The 19,725-nt window shown below is 37.4% G+C and overlaps 1 protein-coding gene across 1 annotated transcript in view; it reads right to left on the bottom strand.

Annotated features, from left to right (window-relative positions):
- The window catches only part of LOC130012185 (short transient receptor potential channel 7-like), a 33,252-nt gene extending 14,156 nt beyond the window's left edge, over nt 1-19,096 (bottom strand). The window contains exons 1-8 of the mRNA XM_056099607.1: nt 18,603-19,096; nt 16,199-16,372; nt 12,702-12,866; nt 11,457-11,724; nt 10,103-10,242; nt 9,445-9,529; nt 2,821-2,972; nt 868-1,019 (exon numbers count right to left, since the gene is read on the bottom strand). Of these exons, the coding sequence (XP_055955582.1) occupies nt 868-1,019; nt 2,821-2,972; nt 9,445-9,529; nt 10,103-10,242; nt 11,457-11,724; nt 12,702-12,866; nt 16,199-16,372; nt 18,603-18,977 (1,511 nt within the window). The 5' untranslated portion in view covers nt 18,978-19,096. The remainder of the gene's footprint in view (nt 1-867; nt 1,020-2,820; nt 2,973-9,444; nt 9,530-10,102; nt 10,243-11,456; nt 11,725-12,701; nt 12,867-16,198; nt 16,373-18,602) is intronic.
- Nucleotides 19,097-19,725: the final 629 nt, after the last annotated feature.

Here is a 19,725-nt window from a genome sequence, read left to right as displayed (position 1 = left end):
TAAGATCACATATGTTTAATAAATCACATATAAGTTACTTGGACTTAGTCTTAATTTTATAAGACCCGAAATAACGTGGTCACAACTGCTTGCATAATTTTATCATTAACGAAAAGTACATGGGATTCTCTGTGATGAATTTGCATGTCCTAAACTTGTGCTTCTAGACCGGAGGCTCAGGCTCAGTGTTTTGGTTCTGTTATGCAAGATCTTTTTCGACGTTCTAAAGTAAATGTACGGTGCTAAGACCACCTAAAGATAAGTTTTTAATCTTCATTTTATTAATTAGAACAGGTTTAGCTTTAGTTTTTATATTTTACGCTGACATTTTATTGCTTTAAATCTTCCTAGTGCAAAAACTGACAATATCACCTTTTGACCTTTAGCAAGTTTACATTCTTATTGATAGGTTGATTACTTTCAATCATTTTCAGCATGTTTTCGTGATACAATATTGACAGCGCATTCACTTTCAGTGCAAATGACCTCATTTGACCTTTGACCCCGAATATCTCGAAAACGCCCGAACGGTGGACTGATTACCCCCCGGCATCGTATTCTACGCAAAATTTTACATTAGGTCTGGTTTTGTGCCCATTTGATGGACACCCCTCCGCACTGAGCCTCCAGACTATTCATTAGTTAGATATCTAGTAGTGCTTTATATAATTAGTTAGATATATAGTCGTGTTTAATATAATTGTATATAATCCATAAACAACACTTAGGATAAAACTTCGATGTTGAAAAAGCCATCTTTCGGTGTGCGATTTGACTGGTCTTCAGTACTTCGACAAAGGGAACTAACCATGCTCGTACTTATTTCAGGGGCATAGTGCAGCAATGATGATTTATCAAACTACTTACTCTCCAAAACTTTGTTTGGCATTCATGTTTGGTATATTCTTATGTTCAATCTCCAGACTTTCGTGATTACTGTAGTACCAAAACAGATTGTGTAGGCCAATCATAAAGGCAACCATTACAAATACGAAAAGAATCATGAATTTAGCAATGTCCTGAAATTTAAAATAAAATTTTAAAAAATTGTTAACAATTTGTATTTTCTATAGTGAAACAACTTATGCATTTAACATGTGCATAACCGGAAGGTCACATTGTTATTTTTCTTTCATTGGGCAGCGATAGTTTTATGAACAGGCCCATCAGTCTTAGTATCTAAATAAACTGTAAAGAACAATCACATAAAACCATCCAATCAGGTGAAAGTAATTAGCAACCCCACAAAACAATCAACCAATGAAAAATGTCTTTTACATCTTAATGGTGGTCTAGATCCCAATAGCCAAAGTGCCGATCTGATATTAAGATGGCCAAATGTACGTGTAATTATTAAACAAAACTGGTGTATTTATTAGAAGGGTTGAGGCAAAACAATGCAACAATGGATAAATGTAGACACATTTATTACTTTATGGAGGTTTGTGCATTTCTAAAACGTATTGCTTTATTATTTTATAAAAACAACTATTATTACAATGTATGTGATGATGTAATATCCGGTAAGGGCGAATGTTTTATGGATGTATTTGGTTAGATCTACTTCTTAAGTCGACCTCCAGATTTGATCAAAGGTCATGAGATGTAAACAGGGCTAGCGTTATCCCCAACCCGAACCCTGGACCTAGCCCTAAACCTTAACGAAACTCTAACCAACAATTTCTACAACAACACTATCTTAGTGATAACAGAGATCGGTTTCGTACATATAGGGCTTATTTACATTGGAACAGAATATAACATAGCTACATAACTACAACAGGGGCATATATTAAACAGAAACTAGACTACTACAAGAACACACCGGGACGGTACATAACTATATTAAATCCACCATTCCGCCCCTCTGACAAGGCAGCGGCTGAACGCGGGTGAGTCCATGCACTCGTCCAAGCCCCTCTTCTCCACTTTCGTCTCTGTTAGCATACTCCTGTTTATATAGGGTCCGACAATAAGGAAAATAGATAAGACTCATGATCATATATGAAATTGTCTTCTTATCACGTCATTACTAACCAGTGCGTATTCCTTTATAAATGACATATGGGATTAATTACATGTCTAATTAGAACGTGACTAAACAGAAGTATATAGAGTTGAAAAACTAGCTGGGGTCAATAAGTTCTAGAGTATTTGTCACAAACCATAGAGAAGGCAAGTGGCCTATATTATCACCGGGGTATTCTGGAGTAAGTGACATCCTTTGCCAAAATACTAAATTGTTTGAACTAAAGTCAAAATTGTGATAGTTTTATAAAGCAACACTAAGAATCTAATTTGAAGGGAATATGGATGATTTTATTTAATTGATTCAGGCATTTAATATAAGAATAATAACCTTTATTTTTAAAAATAATTAAATAGAAAGTTTAGTAAATAAATCTTTGTTGCCTTAAAGTAACTCTGCAATTTTCGGAAAATATAAAATTCCCCACGACTGAATCCACGCTAATATATACCTAAATTGTATTTTTTTTATCAGTTCTTGAAGAAAACAAATCAAACGAACAACGCCGGATAAGCTCCCTTACTGGATTCAATCAATTTTAAAACAGGGTAATCAATTTCCGTCACGGCAAACAGATATGGTTGCGGTCTCGTTGCATAGGGGACAGCATAGCTCGGTGGAATATTCAATGCGTCATATCGTTGTATATACTATGAACAGAATTGAACCATTTTTGGACTGATACTCCTAGTTATTAGGAGATTCAACTTTCACAATATTGTAGTTCGCAAGGTATTGCGATATCGCTAAGATTACGCATAGCGCCTTTAAACGAATGTATCAAATCTTACATTTAACATTCGCCCAAGTGATATGTGTAGAGGTCCAAGACTTTCGTTAGCTGGTAAAAGGTAACTAATTCTGGCAAAGCTTAATATGTTAGCAAAAGCAAACAGACCCTCCGATAGGTTGATTGGATCCCAGGCATCCCAATAAAATCGATCTGGAAAAGAAATCAATATATAATTTCAATTAGGTGTTATAAATCAAATCATTCTTAGATTTGTTTACTATCCCTTCACTAGGACTTAATTTAAGATCAAACTACTAAATTAGTTACTTCTGATTAAAACACGGATGCTATTTCGTTTCGTAATGTGACCGTTCAAATTTCATTCAACACAGAAAAGAATATCGTAAAGAAAGGGAAATCAAATCCAAATATAAATCTGTAAATCCTCCAAAATGGGATACACAAGCTCAAGTAGGAAACATTCTAGGGAATTTTTAACAATGAGAGTTGACTGGCCTCGACTCTATGTAAATACCCACTATTTCATTGTACTTGACTCAGATATCAAGAGGTCTAGAAATTTCGCTGGGATGTTTCACTTTGGTTACCCTTGTCAGTTTTCTATTAGTTCGGGTGGGAAGTAAAAACGAGGTTCCGTGTACACGGTGGCGTGCACGTGTGGTAATCCTTGACAGTTGGAATCCGTTTACATTTTCCCTATCGAAGGACAGTGATATGGCGTATACACCTGTCTTCATTATCCCGGTTGGAGACAAAAAGTAGAACATTAAACTCCATTTCATTTTATCTCATCATGCTTTACTAATTTGATCGCATTTTCTCTATCCTTCATAGACTGGACGTGACCTTTTAGAAAGACTTTTCTTCCTCAGCAACGGCCTTTGTCAGTGAACCAAAACCATCCAAGATCACAATCTGACTAGATCTGGATAGTAAATATTATTAATGTACGTACATGCTGTATACCAAGGCTAAATGGGGGGTTGGATGGCTGAATGGTTAGCACGTGCGCGCTGTACCATAAAGTCTGTCATTGAATCAACTGGCGTGGTTTCGATCCCCGGTTTTACGTGACAAGGAGTGGGGTCGCCTGTCCAACCTCGTGGGTTTTCTCCGGGCCCTCCGGTTTCCCCCCACTGCTAAAGACCCCTACGCGCAAGTGAATTATGAAAATAAAATTGAACCATATATTAGTCCCGAAATGACCTAGTTTGTGTCGAGTGGACGTTAAACCCCATTTCTCTCTCCCCCTCTCCCGCAAGGCTAAATCTGATTGTTAAGGTCAGCTCAATTTTTGTCAAGGTCGCTGAGATGTAAATAAGGTTAGGACACGTAATTGTTGGCGAGATTGTAGGTTAGTAGGTAAGCATTCGGGCTTGGTCCAGGGTCAGGGTTAGGGTTGGGATTAGCGCTAGCCCTGTTTACATCTCGTGACCTATGACGAAAAATTTAGCCGACATGATCATATAGCGCTAACCGTATACCAAGAAGTTATAAAGTCAGATGTCACAATAGGGATCAGTCTATGAAAAATTTAATCATTTTATTTTGATTTATATATTTTGTGGCTCAGTCTCCACAACATTAAGATTTAATTACTTCTTTATAATGGGTTCCCTGTTGTGTTTCAAGTCTGATTCATTCTCTTTGATTTTTTAGAACCTTTATTATCCAAGAAAAACGGTTTATTCATCAACAGGATAACTTAAATTTACCGGCTATGTCAAATCAATGGCGTGGGTCGCAGAGCCAGGGCGAGATGTATTTTTACAAACAAACCCATGCAGGTCGTATAGATAGCCTACAGTTTAATTTTACCTGCACTGAACCTTGTTGAATTTTGTCTTTATATTTTGGAGTCAGCTCAACGAATAATTTACCCTGCATTTGAATTTCGCATTTCCTCCATATAGCCTTGAATAAAATCCCCAAAATATATCGATGAACTCATTCTCCGAAACTATATAGTATATAAACATTTCTCTGAGATTGAGACTGCTGTGGAATTATACATCAATATAATAAGCTACATGGTTTGCATCCCTATCAATAATTATGTCTAGTAATCCTACTAAAAGGACGTCCGGTTTCCTATTGCAATAACGGTTCTTGATACAATACCATTGATCGACTCACATCATAATTTATATCATTGGGTGATCACAAAGACAATATGATCAGTTAAATCATATTAATAAATAATGTCTTTTGATCGGTCAGGGCGTTATCAATAAAGATATGCGTAAGGAGGCGCTACTAGATATTAAGCGTTTTGTTAGGGATAACTGGATTAATATCCGCTTCTAGTGTCTTTCCTCAGTTAATTGAGTTTAGTTATGACACGTCAGGTAGCGCCAAATAAATGACACCCAGTAATGTCATTTCATAAAGGCGTAGTATGGTAATTATATTCGTTAATGAAACTACGGTATTATATTTATATAGGTCGTTGTTATAAGATGAGAACCAGACGTCATTATTTCCCTGTCACAATCCTAATGGTTAAACTTGATCTGGAATAATTCCACCACATTGGTAATATTAGTTCATAATTAAAGTAACACTTTGCACCGTCCTATTCTGCTAGAAATTTTTAGAGAGTGCCAAAGTATAATTAGAACGCCACGCTAGTATAACTTTCGGCATCTTGTGTAGAGTAAAGAAAATGGCTACCAAGCTGAAACAACCATGGGATAACGATGTGTACTGAGTCAAGTTTGATCCATCGTAAACGAAGACAGGCCTATTCTTTTTTTTGAATTCCAACTGCCAGGGGTTCTTTTACGTGCAAGACAATGCGTACACGCTAACTTTATTTGTGTCCCATCCGAACGACTAGACACTGTTCCGTGCTATATCAACTACCAAGGGGAAACTACACCGTTCTTAATGGAAATGATATGAAATGAAATGGGGTTTAAGGTTCTAATGTTCTGCTCCGGACGGGCACACGCCATACAGTATGCTATGAGGGAAATCGTGCCCGGACAGTGGCTCTACGGCCTACTCTTAGATCAAATTCCAACTGTCAAGGGATCTTTTACGTACACGCCAATATGTTCACGGGACCACGGTTTTTCGTCCCTTCCGAACGACTAGACAGCTGTTCTTGTCAGGCCTTTCATCCTGCATCACCGACAAGGGGGAACCATGCCGGAAAATCTGGATGAACTTTCTCGGCCAATGCTGGGATCGAACACCCGACCTCCAGGCTAGCGAGCCAGCGTCTTACCCACTTAGCCAACGTGACCCCCGTTTTTAATGGAGAACTCTCAGTAAATGTTTGAGCATAAATTACAAGCGAAACTATATTTCCGTCTAGCATTTCAGAGCTAAAAGTTAATCGCACAGCTATCATTAATAAAAAACACATCAAGCCAGCCCGATTCTGTGCATTAACTTCTAGGGGCTCATCTTCTTTAAATATCACAGTGACCTGGTAGTTTGTTATTATTCGTGATTTTGCCACCAGATATAATCATTTTATTCGACATGCTAAAAACAATATTATAATATATATATATTATTTGAAGTAGCATGCCATGAGACTGAGAGATACTTTTTCTGATGAATGCAAAAATGTACACACGCGTTTTGTACAGCCAGCTAATTTCTAAACATGGATATTATCATGAGATTTCACTTCACAATTCCCCCGCTTTTTATTTTCAATTTAAAGCCTTTACGTTTAGTGAAACGTGTGTGGGCTGGACAATTCATACCGTGCAGGAAGAGAATTATTTAATAATAATATTCCTTGCTAAAATAGTTTGAACTTAAATCAATCTTCGTCTTAGATACAATGGAAGTCGTATATTTTTGTACCAGTAAGCAGCGATTCAAATTCGATCAAAGCTCAAATTGTGTAAACGTGTTCTTTCTATTATAGGCCTATGAATGCGAAATACAAAACGTGAAATATACATCACCAAATTTGTCGATTTATTTTTATATAAGTGGGTAATAAAGGCAAATAAAGAATGGGGCTGTCTCAATTTGCTGACAAACTAGACAAGAAAACCTTTTTTTTCTTTTTTTAAAAAAACTTTTCGATTTCCATATCAGTACGTAATAAGTCAACCAAAGAAAAGGACTGGCTCAATTGTATGACGACCAGACACGTAGCACAGTTTTTTTTGTTAAAATCCCCTCTAGGTTTTTAAACACTATAAAGATTTTGCCATATTAAACTATGAATATATATTCCAAATCAGGGCCATTGTTTCCTTTAAATTCGCCGAGAATACATGCGAGACACGAATAACGCCTTTTCTGTGGTCTTTTCATTTTTAAAAAAATTAAATCCAACTCAGTGGGAAGAAATTTGCAAAGATTTTAAAAATAAGCTGTAATTATTGTCTCTTCTTTCCATCTCAAGGGTATTAAATACTTTTTAATATCCCTTGGTTTCAGGCTAGTTATTTGTTTTGTGTCAAAACGAGGTGCTAATCAAGATAACTTATCACCAACTTTCCAGTAGAAGAATACCAGAAATGACTCTAAAGAATATCGCGATCAATTAAATATTATCCCAGCTCCGGAGGGAAATAAATGAAACACAATATAAGTTCATGATTATAGTCTGAGGGAGGAATCCTAGTTTAAAAACAGAAAAGAAGAAAATGTACAAGGACACAGACACCCAGGGGACTGAAAGAAATGAAATGGGGTTTAACGTCCTGGCTTTGTGCATAATCCGTGCTAATGAAGACGGAGTAGACTGAAAGAAGTTTAATAATCATACTGAAAGACTTTTAATACGCCTAATATAGAAAGTATGTATAATGGAATTGTTTTATGAGAAATGGGTGTAGATCTTATCCTGTGACATTTGTCAAAATGGCCCAACCTATCCTCTGCCATGGTAATCGAGTGATCATGGAAATAAGATTTAGAGTAGAAAGTCCCGGGGTATGCAAAGAAGAACCACTCGGTCGTCAGAGAACAGGTCCGGCGGAGCTAGGGTGGGGGTCTTTAGCCTCCCCCCTTTCTCCGTGTTATCGCACACAAGTAATTATGCGGTTAGATACGAGACATGATTTTAACATAGTGAGACTTCTAGAACGTAGACTTTCCGATGAAAACCCTGCAATGCTCTATACTGATCCCTGGGTTGAGAGATCCCCAGTTGCGAGAGTCACGATTAGTTAACTGAACATTATTTCAATCTCACTCCCATTTGTATCTATGACACTTAACAGATTAGGTAATTAAAAAAACGAAGGGATATAGTTTTTCTCACTCTCTTTCCTTGTGTCCCTTATCATCCTCTTATTCAAGATCTTTTGATCCTTAACATATTTGTTATGTTTCCTCAGAATGGGGCAACAATTGTACGTGACAAGGAGTAGGGTCGCCTGTCCAACCTCGTGGGTTTTCTCCGGGTCCTCCGGTTTCCTCCCACTGCTAAAAAGTGAACCATATGTTAGTCCCGGAATGACCTAGTTTGTATCGAGTGGACGTTAAACCCCTTTTTCTCGCTCTCTCTCTCTCTACGAACTTTTGATCCTTAACACATATTTTAAAGGAGCTAAATCGCTAATATTTTGGACCTAGAAATTGACACAAATGCGTCACAACGGATATAATAATGTAACATGAATATATATAAACTGATTTTACATTAAATCGTTTCCGTTTTTACTCTAATTTCAAATCAGTTATGTTCGGCGAAATACGCCGAGGTCTCAATCGAATGGCAATCTCCAGCGTCTGGTAATTCCAGTCTACACCGATAGTATTTATTGCGCATCCTCTCAAAATAAGAATATGATTCTTAGATATAAGAGTAGGCGATAGTGCCGCTGCCCGGGCAAAATTTCCCTCATAGCACACTGTATGGCATATGCCCGTCTTCATTAGCCCAGTATAGGAGCAGAACAGTAGAACGTTAAACCCCATTTCATTTCATTTCATTTACGGTCCAACACCGGTCCAATTCGAACCTCTGGGTGATCCACAAATTGGGTAATAAATACTTTTAACGGTAGCGGAGATTTTCTCGGGCAGTTTCGGTCCGATTTTCACGAAATTTGCACTCAACCGTAATCATGGTGTAACGGCGATATATTTGAACGTTTTTTTTATAATAAAATAAAAACTGTGAGCTGTAAAGGGCCCACAAGATAAAAATAAGAGGTGGCGATCCAATATGCGCCAATATCTAAACAAACCGAGATATTTCGTTTATAAACATACATTGTCAAGTTATCAAAATCGTATAAAAATTGTGATCACTATAGAGTGTTCATAACCTTGGTATTATTATGCATATATTTGTCAAGTTCGGTATCGCAGCAAACCACCATCGACTGTGTTTGCATGGTCAGGGATTTAGAAAAGGAATAAATTTTCACCTCATTTACTGAGTAATTTTATTAGCCAGAAATAGCCCACAAAGTGTCTCTAACGATCTAGACCCCGGGAGATTCCCCCTAATCAAGAATTGTTTGCGCCGGACCTGGAGAAGACATACGCGTGACAGACAAGAAACGTGTGCCTATTGGGAGGTTAACCTGTGTGTATATAGGAGTTATTGTAATAAAGGCCTTGACAGTTAAAATTCAAAGATATGTAAGCGGAAACGTATATAACCGGGTGAAGTCAATGTTTTAATCAATGAAGTCAAATAAATAACAAATAATAATATAAAGAATCTTACCGGCATTTAACCAATAAATTGTGTAAAAAGCTTTGTCAGGATCAAGTGAGGTTGATTGTTCTATTTCACGTTGAGCGCTCCAAAACTATAAATACACAATAAATACAAAAATAAAAGAGAAAAAAATAATCCCAATTGTACCTCAGTGGTGGGGACATTCAACTAACTAGAATATCTATTGTTCTAATTTGGATTTTATCGAGGTTGAGGCGTGCCTGCGGAGATCAACTGTATGAATTGGTAGTGCATATAAAATATCCTACTTTCAATTCTAAAAAAGGTGCAGTTGGCGGAAGCTCGGTGTTTTGGAAAACATTCCCCTTTACGTTGCACACGTTACCGTACTTTAGTCTTGTATTAAACACACCTCTCTCCCCCAGCACGTTCAAGGACTATATAAGGGGAGGTAATCGCTATTTCAGCTGTTAAAGCACGATTGGTGCAGACAAGTTGGACATTTAAGCCCCATTCCAATCCGAGTAAGGGTGTCTATTTCGTGTTTACAACTTTTCCACGTGTAGCTGTCGACAACTGGGATTATAAGAAAACGTCAAGTAAAGAGAATGCGCTGTCGCTATATGCCCAGTTCATATTTAGAGGTCCAATTTTCTAAGTCCACGGGATCTGGTTATGTCGGAAGAATTTGTTATTAACGTACCTTATACATACAAACGAATCGAAGTGTAAAACTTGTTGTATAAGCTGAGATAAGAAGAAAATCGATCACATTATAATATGATGTTATATAGTCCTTCCAATTCTTCTGATAAATCTGACTACATTCTTGAAACATAAATCCTGAAAAATAGAAACCCTTTATTGAAACTTAGTTAATTAATCCCCCCTCAGCGCAGCATGGGGGAATTTTGAGACGAATGTCTGGTCTGTGGATTCGTGTACAAGGCGAAAGAAGATGTGATGCCATGCCATACCATACCTTCAGTGGATACATGTCTTGTGTACGAACGTGGGACCTTGCTGGTTGCCCAGTTTGATATTCCTAATAACTTCTCCCTTAACTGAGGCGAATTTTTCCACTATCAGAGACTGGGATAAAATAGGACATTGTTCCTTCCCAAAGGCAACCAAATTCTAAGCACTATCTAGTGTAATAAGATAGGTAGCTTTAATATCATAATGTCTGTTATATATCCGACAAAATCGAACGATAGATAAAACTAGCTTTTTGACAAAACAGAAGGCAATGGTACGTTGCGCTTGCTTAAATGGCTTCATATTTTTTGGTACCTTGAAATAGACAAAAATGATTCTAACGGGACATATTAATGTTATATGAATGTATGAACAGTTCAAATTGAATGACAGTCGTTTACGCCTACTTAGAGCATTCTACACATTTTTTAAATTCTTATTTTGTCGATTGTGAATCAGCCTTTACTAATTACTTCCACATTGTGTTGTAGGATATGATTTTATTTATTCATTACAAAATGGCACACGAAACCATAACTATATGATCCTATAGTTTCACGGCAAGATAACAACATCAATGTTGATTTAAAGTGGTCAATATTGAATTCTCATTCGTGTTTTTAATTATGGAGCATATTCAGTTAGAGACTTAGCTCATTTAACATGGAAATAAAACATGCATTATGCAAAAGCTAAATCTGCCTACCGCAGGTCTTTCTTGGAAATTATATAATTAAGTTATCCAGACCATAATCAACTCTTGATACCATCGTTAGCTTGCGATATTTTATGACGACCGAGACTAGCCTAAAATTCAATGGCTAATATCTCTGTTCAGGGTGAAGCAATTTGACAGAAAGTTTCATCATATTTTGTTTTCATTATCTATGTTTTAACTGTCAGCACTTTAAATATTGTTACCTAATGCCACTTTAACTAGATGGAATCAACACAATAATAATTACTATTCGCTTGTTTCGGATTAAATGTTCCAAACATACTGGAATGAAAGTATGTATACAGAATTGACACACAGTGTCAGTGCACACTAACACTCATAACATATTATTATTACTAACCTAGAACCCACAAACTCATAAGTATTGTTAGTACTGAAGGCGATTCTGTTCTCAAAGGAAAATCATCTCCAAAAGGCCTGCAACCGGTAGAGTTGATAACCATTTCATATTTAACATGATCCGATGGAAATGTTGATTTGTAAGTTCTATATTTAGATACACCTTGTGACGACTCGAACATAGATGATGTAATTAACATTACAAATATGAAAAACGACACAGACTGGGCAACAAATTTGACGAATGGGCACTTCAACACATCAACAAACTGAAATAAATGTAAGTTATTAGACATACATGTCTTTCTTTAGGCATGAAATGGTATCTCAATTATTAATTAGACATTAATTAACTGATCCAGATCATAATTAACTCTCGATGCCATCTCTAGCCTGTGATGTTTACTGGATTAGGATCCAATTTTCTAGTCAACTTTCATTCATGATTTAATCATGAAATGGATAATTGAGACTATATTTTTTAATCGTACAGACTTTAGTACATGTGTAACGATGATCCAGGCTAGGCCGAAAATTCCATCGCTAAATTCTCGGTTCAGAGTGGATCAATTTGACTGAAATGTTCAGCAAATTACCTTTACATTATCAAGTTGTTAACTATTATGGTGGAAACTGCCAGCTCTTTATTTAATCTTCCATAATGTATCTTTAAATCAAATAATATAGAACAATAAAAGTATAACACTTTCATTTATGAGCGACATTTGAAGGATTGTTAATCCCTTGTAAACCACATTATTGTGTTAGGTGCATCTCTAAACGAAATATCAATCCAAATATGATTCAATTCCATTCATAAATGACAAAGATATCATGAATTGCAACTTCCGAATCCACTGTAGACGATACGTCGTAAGATATATAGAAAATATAGTCAGTTTCGCGGAATCATATATGGGACTCTACCCCTACGCGCAAGAGAATTATTGAAGTAAAATTGAACCATATGTTAGTCCCGATATGACCTAGTTTGTTTCGAGTGGACGTTCATACAAAATGTCCGATTTCCAAAATAAGGCCTATTGTATATCAACATAACAGCTGAGCAACTTGTCAACAAGGATAAAGAAATGGACATTCGGTTCCAGAGTCTGCAATCGTCTGAAAAGACGGAGTATCGAGTTACTGACTGGTTTTAATGAAACTTGTTATAGAGTCTTAGGTTAGTTATATAATTATGTTTTGAATCAAAGAAATACATTTTAGACATTATAATTTTTCTTACCTTGCAATTTGGTTTAAATACATAAGCAATGGTTAAAAATGGGTAATAAAGCATAAATAAAAAGCCGGATAAGATTCGTTGAAACCATCTATTTCTCTCCCATCGTCCCATACCAGTATACCATAGTTCAACCAATCTCTGTTGACAACTAGGGTGGGATACAAACTAGAAATAACAGTTAAAATATAGTATACAACTCTAAAAATAATTAGAACCGCTTAAAAGCATTACTGATGTGTTTCGGTAAGTGAGGTCACGTCAGGTCACGTCTTGTCGCGTCAGCGATAAAGTTACATCATGAACTATTTAGTATAGTAACATCCAATACCAACTAAAGTGGAAAAAACTGTCATATTGAACTGTTAATAAAACCGGAAGTTATACTTCAAGATAGAACTTTTTGATATTAGTTGACAGTATATGCACACAGAGCATCAAATATTTCTACGCCGTGACCCACGAAACAAGGGCCAAAGTTATTTTTAGTCTTTCTCTCCCCACACCCTTTGCATGGCGAGCTGTGGTGACTTTCTGGTGTAGAATGGAAGAAAAGGGTTTGATGATACATTTTCCATTTTCTGCCAGGTTTTGGTGAATATTCATGATTTTGAGGCGGAAGGATACAAGAGTTGAGAGGTTGGTTAGGTTGAAATCTAGGGTCGAAAATTGCATGTTTACTTGTCTCTACTTCCAGCTTGTGTATCTCAAGTTTTTCATGGTGAACCTCATACATGCTTTTGGGCAAGAGTTTGCCACCTGTTGCCCCGTCTGTGGCAGAAAGCGTTCTACCCAACGAAAATTTGGGGAAAAGTTAGGGCCGGTCTAAGAGACGAGAATTAACATTGAAGTCAATGGGGAAATATTTAGTAATCTGTGGCCATATGCAAAGGCCAAGGTTCATTGAACGGCTAGGTCACCAGATAGTAGGTCAAAAATGAAACCAAATTCAAAGTGAAACCGAAAGTAAATAAAATCGAAATTAAAAAATCGTCTCCCTATGAATTATTGTCATTTGGAGTAGGTTCAACTCCCCCTCCCCCCCCCCCCAAAAAAAAAGTTTTCGAACATAGGAAGCAAAATGGCGGCTGAATATTAAAATCCAATACGGTGGCCAACGGTTGAAAATGTTATCGAACAAGGTCTCTGAAAATGAAATATTCATGTTCGGGAAAAATCGAAAGCCTCGGTAATTTTATGAAGTTTCCGGAAGCCGTCACAAAAACTTTTAATCTGCCATTTTGAAGGAATCATTGTGTTCTTTGTTTTCTACCGATACCTCAAATACTAACGGAGATACGTCATCTTGAATGTCGAAAAAATGCTGAAGAAAACTTTCGCAAATCATTGATGCTAAAACTAATCGACGAACTTCCGAATTTCGAAAAACCGTCAGCTAGAGCCCCTTTGGGGGATTCGTCCAAAGAATCCAAAAATGAAAATCCGACGAAGATCAACATGACACATAACCGAGATATGGGCAATCAGAGACTATTTATTTCCTGTTTGTCAAAAATGACCCATTTATATTTAATAACTAGCAGGATACCCGGCTTCGCTCGGGGGTCATAACTCCGAAACCTGGCCTATGTTACTCCCCGGTTCGAGCTACCCCTATACCCCAAATTTCAGACTCGGGGCAGACCTAGTGTAGCTGCCAACCCCGAACAGACCGGCTTCGCTCGGGGGTCATAACTCCGAAACCGGAAGTGGTAGACTTACGCCACCTGGCCTATATTACTCCCCGGTCCGAGCTACCCCTATACCCCAAATTTCAGACTCGGGGCAGACCTAGTGTAGCCGCCAACCCCGAACATACAGACTTCGCTCGGGGGTCATAACTCCGAAACCGGAAGTGGGAGACTAACGCCACCTGGCCTATGTTACTCCCCGGTCCGAGCTACCCCTATACCCCAAATTTCAGACTCGGGGCAGACCTAGTGTAGCCGCCAACCCCGAACAGACAGACAGACAGACAGACAGACAAACGACAGTCACAAATATATATATAGATAGATTAGTTACACGGAGGCCAATAATATCTACATCGACAGAATGTTTGAACCATGCACAATTTTAGCTGCAACTTCTGACTAAAATCCCTCTCTCCCCCTCCTCAAAGAAAAATATATAAACAAAAAACTATTACGAAAACATTACGTGTTTCGTTCCGTAGCATTATGTAATTAGCTATATGGGAGACGCAGTGGCGCAGTGAGTAAGACTTTGGCTCGCCAACCTGGATGCCCCGTGTTCGATACCGGTGTGCACACTCTTATCAGTGATGCAGGATAGAGGGTCTGGCAAAGGAAACGTATAGTCGTTCGGATGGGACCAAACACCGTACACGCATTGGGTGTGTTTATTAAAATAACGCTTGGTAGTTGGAATTCGATAAAAGAGTAGGCCATAGAGCCGCTGTCTGTTCAAAATTTCCACACTATTTGGCGTATGTCCGTCTTCATTATCCCAGTTGGACTAGAGCAGTAGGACGTTAACCCCCACTTCATTTCATTTTAGTTAGCTATACGAGGACCGAGTATCATATAATTATCCGACCAATGACAGTCGTAGGATATTTGGTTAGAGTATGCCTTTCCGCGAAATTTTGATAATCACCAAACAAAACAATAATTATAGCCGATCTTTTTTAAATTAAAATTTGACTGGCAATCAGCGTTCAATGGTATTGGTGTATTTTGCTTGGGCACTTTAACCCCAGTCTAATTAAAATAATAAATCTTTATTTCGTTTCGAGCTTAATCCCTAACCAAAAAGCACCCAGTTCGACCTAGTGTATGTTGGGAATGTTCCTAGTCAGTGCCGGACTGGTGGTACGAAGGCCCACCTGTCAGGTCATTGACCAAGGCCCACACAAAGACGCCGAAGGCGCTAGAGCGTCCGAGGGGGTCTCTGGGGGGGGGGGGGGTCCCCAATGAAAATTTTGAAAATTGACAACCGCAAACCCATTTTCCAAGCATTTCAGACCAAAGCAGAAGAATGCAAATTTTTGATTTCCTGATATAATTAGATAACAGAATGACCTAAGAGCACTATCATTATCTCCTTCCTTCTTTCTTTTCTTTCCTCTCCCTCTCCTTTCTTTCTTTTTTTTCTTTTTAATGAGCTTAGGCCCACCTGTCACGGACAGTCCGGCACTGTTCCTAGTGCTTTTCAAGTGTGGGTTTGATAAGAAGCAGCAGTTGTTCGAATTGTAAAAAAACCCGAGATCCCTCATAGTCTCGGTCTGGAATATATTTAGGCGGCTCCCGTTAGGGCGGCTTCTTCTTTTTCTTAACGGGATTACTCTCTGCTTCCAAATATATGTTTACATTACAGGGTCTAAAACAGGCCACATTGATAAATCTCGTCAATGGGTAAGTAAAACTGAGTCCGATGTATTATAAGATGGGGAATATAAAACGAAACGCATTGAAAAACATGTACATGTAATTTTAATCAAGTTGTTCCGTATCCAGAAATAACAGAAATGTACTTACTCCCTTTTCGTGATTGCGTAATGCTAGTTTAAATCTGGCTAAGCTCTCATATTTCTCCTGATTACTTTGACCAGTTTTATTTAATACCATTTCCAGTTCTTCTTGGGTTCTAATTCTGTCTAATAACTTCATAACATACTCACTTAACTGCTCTGCTAGCTCCTTGTATTCTTTCTGAAAGATCGTAACAGTCACGATATTTTAATGATGCAACCATTTCATAGGTTGAGATTTAACATCTTAACTCTTGGCAATGAAAATGCTGATTTCCTAAGATATTTTAGTATAAGTTTTTGTGAATTACACACCAGTATATTTAAAATTAATGTCGTTAAAGGAGAAATGAAATGAAAAAGAAATGGGGTTTAACGTCCTGCAGTTCTGCTCCGACTGGGCTAATGGAGATGAGCATACTCCATAGAGTGTGCTATGCGGGTAATTTTGCCCGGACAGCGGCTTAAAAACCTACTCTTATCATGAATTCTAACTGCCAAGAGATCTATTACGTGTACGCCAATGTGTACATGTGATCTCAGTTTTCGTCCTATCCGAACGACTATGCCTTGTCCCTTGCTAGACCCTCTGTCCTGCAGAGATGAAAAGCGTTAACCACCAATTGTGATAACATTCAAAACACTAATATAAGGTGACGTCATACAAAAAAAAAAAAAAAACGGTACATAAGGTATGTCGTTTTTCTAGATAAATACGTTCGGGACATATTGTGTATTGGTGTAGATTTTATTTTGTAGAATTTAAAGATCAATTCATGGAACGTTACTTGTAAATCATTAACAGAATCTTAGTGTGAGATTAAGAAATAGATTTATAGGGGTCAATAGTGCAATGGATACCGCGATATTAATAAGGTAATAATATGTCAACATATGGACTGTCTTGTCGCGTGGATTGAATCAACGCACTGAGTTGTATTAGAGACTTTTGGCAAGCGTAAATTCCTGGTCCGTATCGCGTGTTCGTATCGATTTTGCGTGTGACGTCATTAATGTGTGTGTATTTCTCATACGTGATACGGCACCGTGCACGTATCGAACAGCTTTCATCCGGAAAAGGTCCGTATAACATCCTCGTCATTTTTGCTACTTTTAGACGCTGAAATGTTGCGCCTTGGCGTTTTTATGAATCTATGTGTATCCTAGAACACGAAGGTGATCTTAACCATGATACAGACTGGAATTTAATCATTATTTTACATATTTTCCCCGTCTGTCTCTCCACATGTTGGTTGATCTAAGTGCTAAATTTAGGGAGGTGGGATCTTGTAAATCTGTAAATGATGTGATTCTATGGAAAAAGAGGTATACACTCTTTTAGATGATACATTAATGAAACCAAAAAGTGCTGTCGAGTCTAATTCGAAGATTTTTTAAATTAGATTCGTCATTATATTTAATTTAATAGCTCAGCGACTGCCAAGTGACTTTACTCACTCCAGGTATTCGTACGTTTAGGCACTTGACTAGTACCGATGGTGATCTTGGTAGATAACTGCCATCATGCTGTAATAGAACTAAGCTCTGCTCATCTAATTATACGTACGCGGCGCGAAAATCTACCAAAACTCTAAAACTACATTGACGCAATACGGATACGTGATACGGATGGGAAAAATTCCACCTGCCAAAAGTCTCCAATTATGTCGACATAGCGCATGGCGATATTTTACGAACATGTCGAAATATAATACGGCGAAATGGAATATGTCGACATAGCTTCAGAATAGCAATACCTTAACGCAAACGTGGCCATTTAAAAAGAAAAACGACATACACCATAGCGCGTTGATTCAATTAACTCGGTTTATGTCATCTGTTCAGTAGGTAAGTATATAGGGATCAATATCAGGACAGAAATCGCGATATTAATAATGTAATGTGTCATCATATTGCGGTCGTTAAGTTAATTTTACCCTTAAAATAACGATTTTTGCTGCGATATAAATAAGGTAATATGTCAACATATTGTGGTCGTTGAGATAAGTTTACCCCTGAAATAACAATTTTTGTTGCGTTAATTGAATCAACTGTTCATTTTTGTATGTCTTCGATCGTTTTAAATGTGTACATTTGCGTTAAGATGTTGCAATTCTGAAGTATTGCCAACAAATTTACTCCAGAATCTTGTCTTTTGAGGCGTAAAATCATCGCAACATTCACAATATGTAGACATAATATTACCTCATTAATATCGTGATATCTTTCGTGCTATTGACCCCTCTACGCCCCCATAGTCTGCATTTGATTCATCTTTTACTATATTTGATTTTATAGTAATTTTGGTAAACTGCATAAGACAAAACCAAAATGTCGTAGCCCTCTTGGTTCCTCAATTTGTGCAATAGTGAACATAGATTATAAAATAAATACAAAATAAAGTTTAATACCTTGAAATGTTTCTCCACTTTGGATAATTTTCGTAATTCTTTAGCAAGTTCAAATGCTGACAGAATAGGGTCTTTACAGGAGTGCAGGGAGAGATATGCCTCACTGGCCAGCCCACTATATGCGTTCAGTCTATATTTGGCCAACCTCAAATGATCAACCTCTGTTTTATTCTGACATTCCGTACACGAACATGTAAACTTGTGCGGTTTCTGAATCAATTCCCCACGTAAAAGTAGTAGCTGAACAATTTCGTAAATATTTTTCTGTGCAGCTAGGATAAGAGGGGTAATATCTGGTGAAAACTGTGACTCTGCTAAATTCACTTTTTTGACGAAGCCATCCGTATCACTTATTTTTCGTCTTTCCCGCCACATTTCAAGATAACGTGGGTGTTTAAGTATTGTCTCAGCGATCTGGACATGTCCAGCGTTGATAGCCTGAAGAACCGCTTCATCTATATGATGCTGGCTGGATCGATCCAAAAGATATTCAACCACCTGAATCAAGAATAGATATCAAAATTCATTTATTCTGCATTTTAAAATCTTGACATTATGAATTTTGCATCACGGCTGTCTCCAGATATAGTTAACTTACTTCCATGCAATATGCGACTAAAGCAATAGTCTGATAATTATCTTATTTTATTTAAAGGAGTGTATATTATAAATTTGAGTAATTTTTTTTAGTTCATTAACATTATAGTTTCATACAATAAGTTGTGTAGGTCTCAAAAAGGACGTAATTATGCTCGCGTGAACATATGTACGATTGTGTGTCGTTGTGGTGTAATAGAAAATATAAGCTAATCGAGCGTGTCAAATACCATTCCTGTAAATACTATTGCTGTAGGACGGTCTCTTTCAGTATCATTTGCTTAATATTGTCAGAAGGCTGAATAAAAGTTTAAATAGCATATAACTTTGATTGCCGTTACGAAACAAACCAATATTATCTTTACAACGTAGTGTACCAACTATTAAAGACATGACATAAACGCAAAATGGGTTCCCAATATTTCACCAGACCAGATCGCTGTTTATTTTCTGTACCCCTCTAGAAATTTCATGTTCAGTGCAGAGTCGAAATTTACACCAAGATCCCATACATCCGCGTAAAGCT

The sequence above is a fragment of the Patella vulgata genome, chromosome 3 (assembly GCF_932274485.2).
Source record: "Patella vulgata chromosome 3, xgPatVulg1.2, whole genome shotgun sequence".
Classification (NCBI taxonomy): Eukaryota; Metazoa; Mollusca; class Gastropoda; family Patellidae; genus Patella; species Patella vulgata.
Note: the sequence above shows the minus strand (reverse complement) of the source record. Positions and strands in the feature narration are given on the sequence as shown.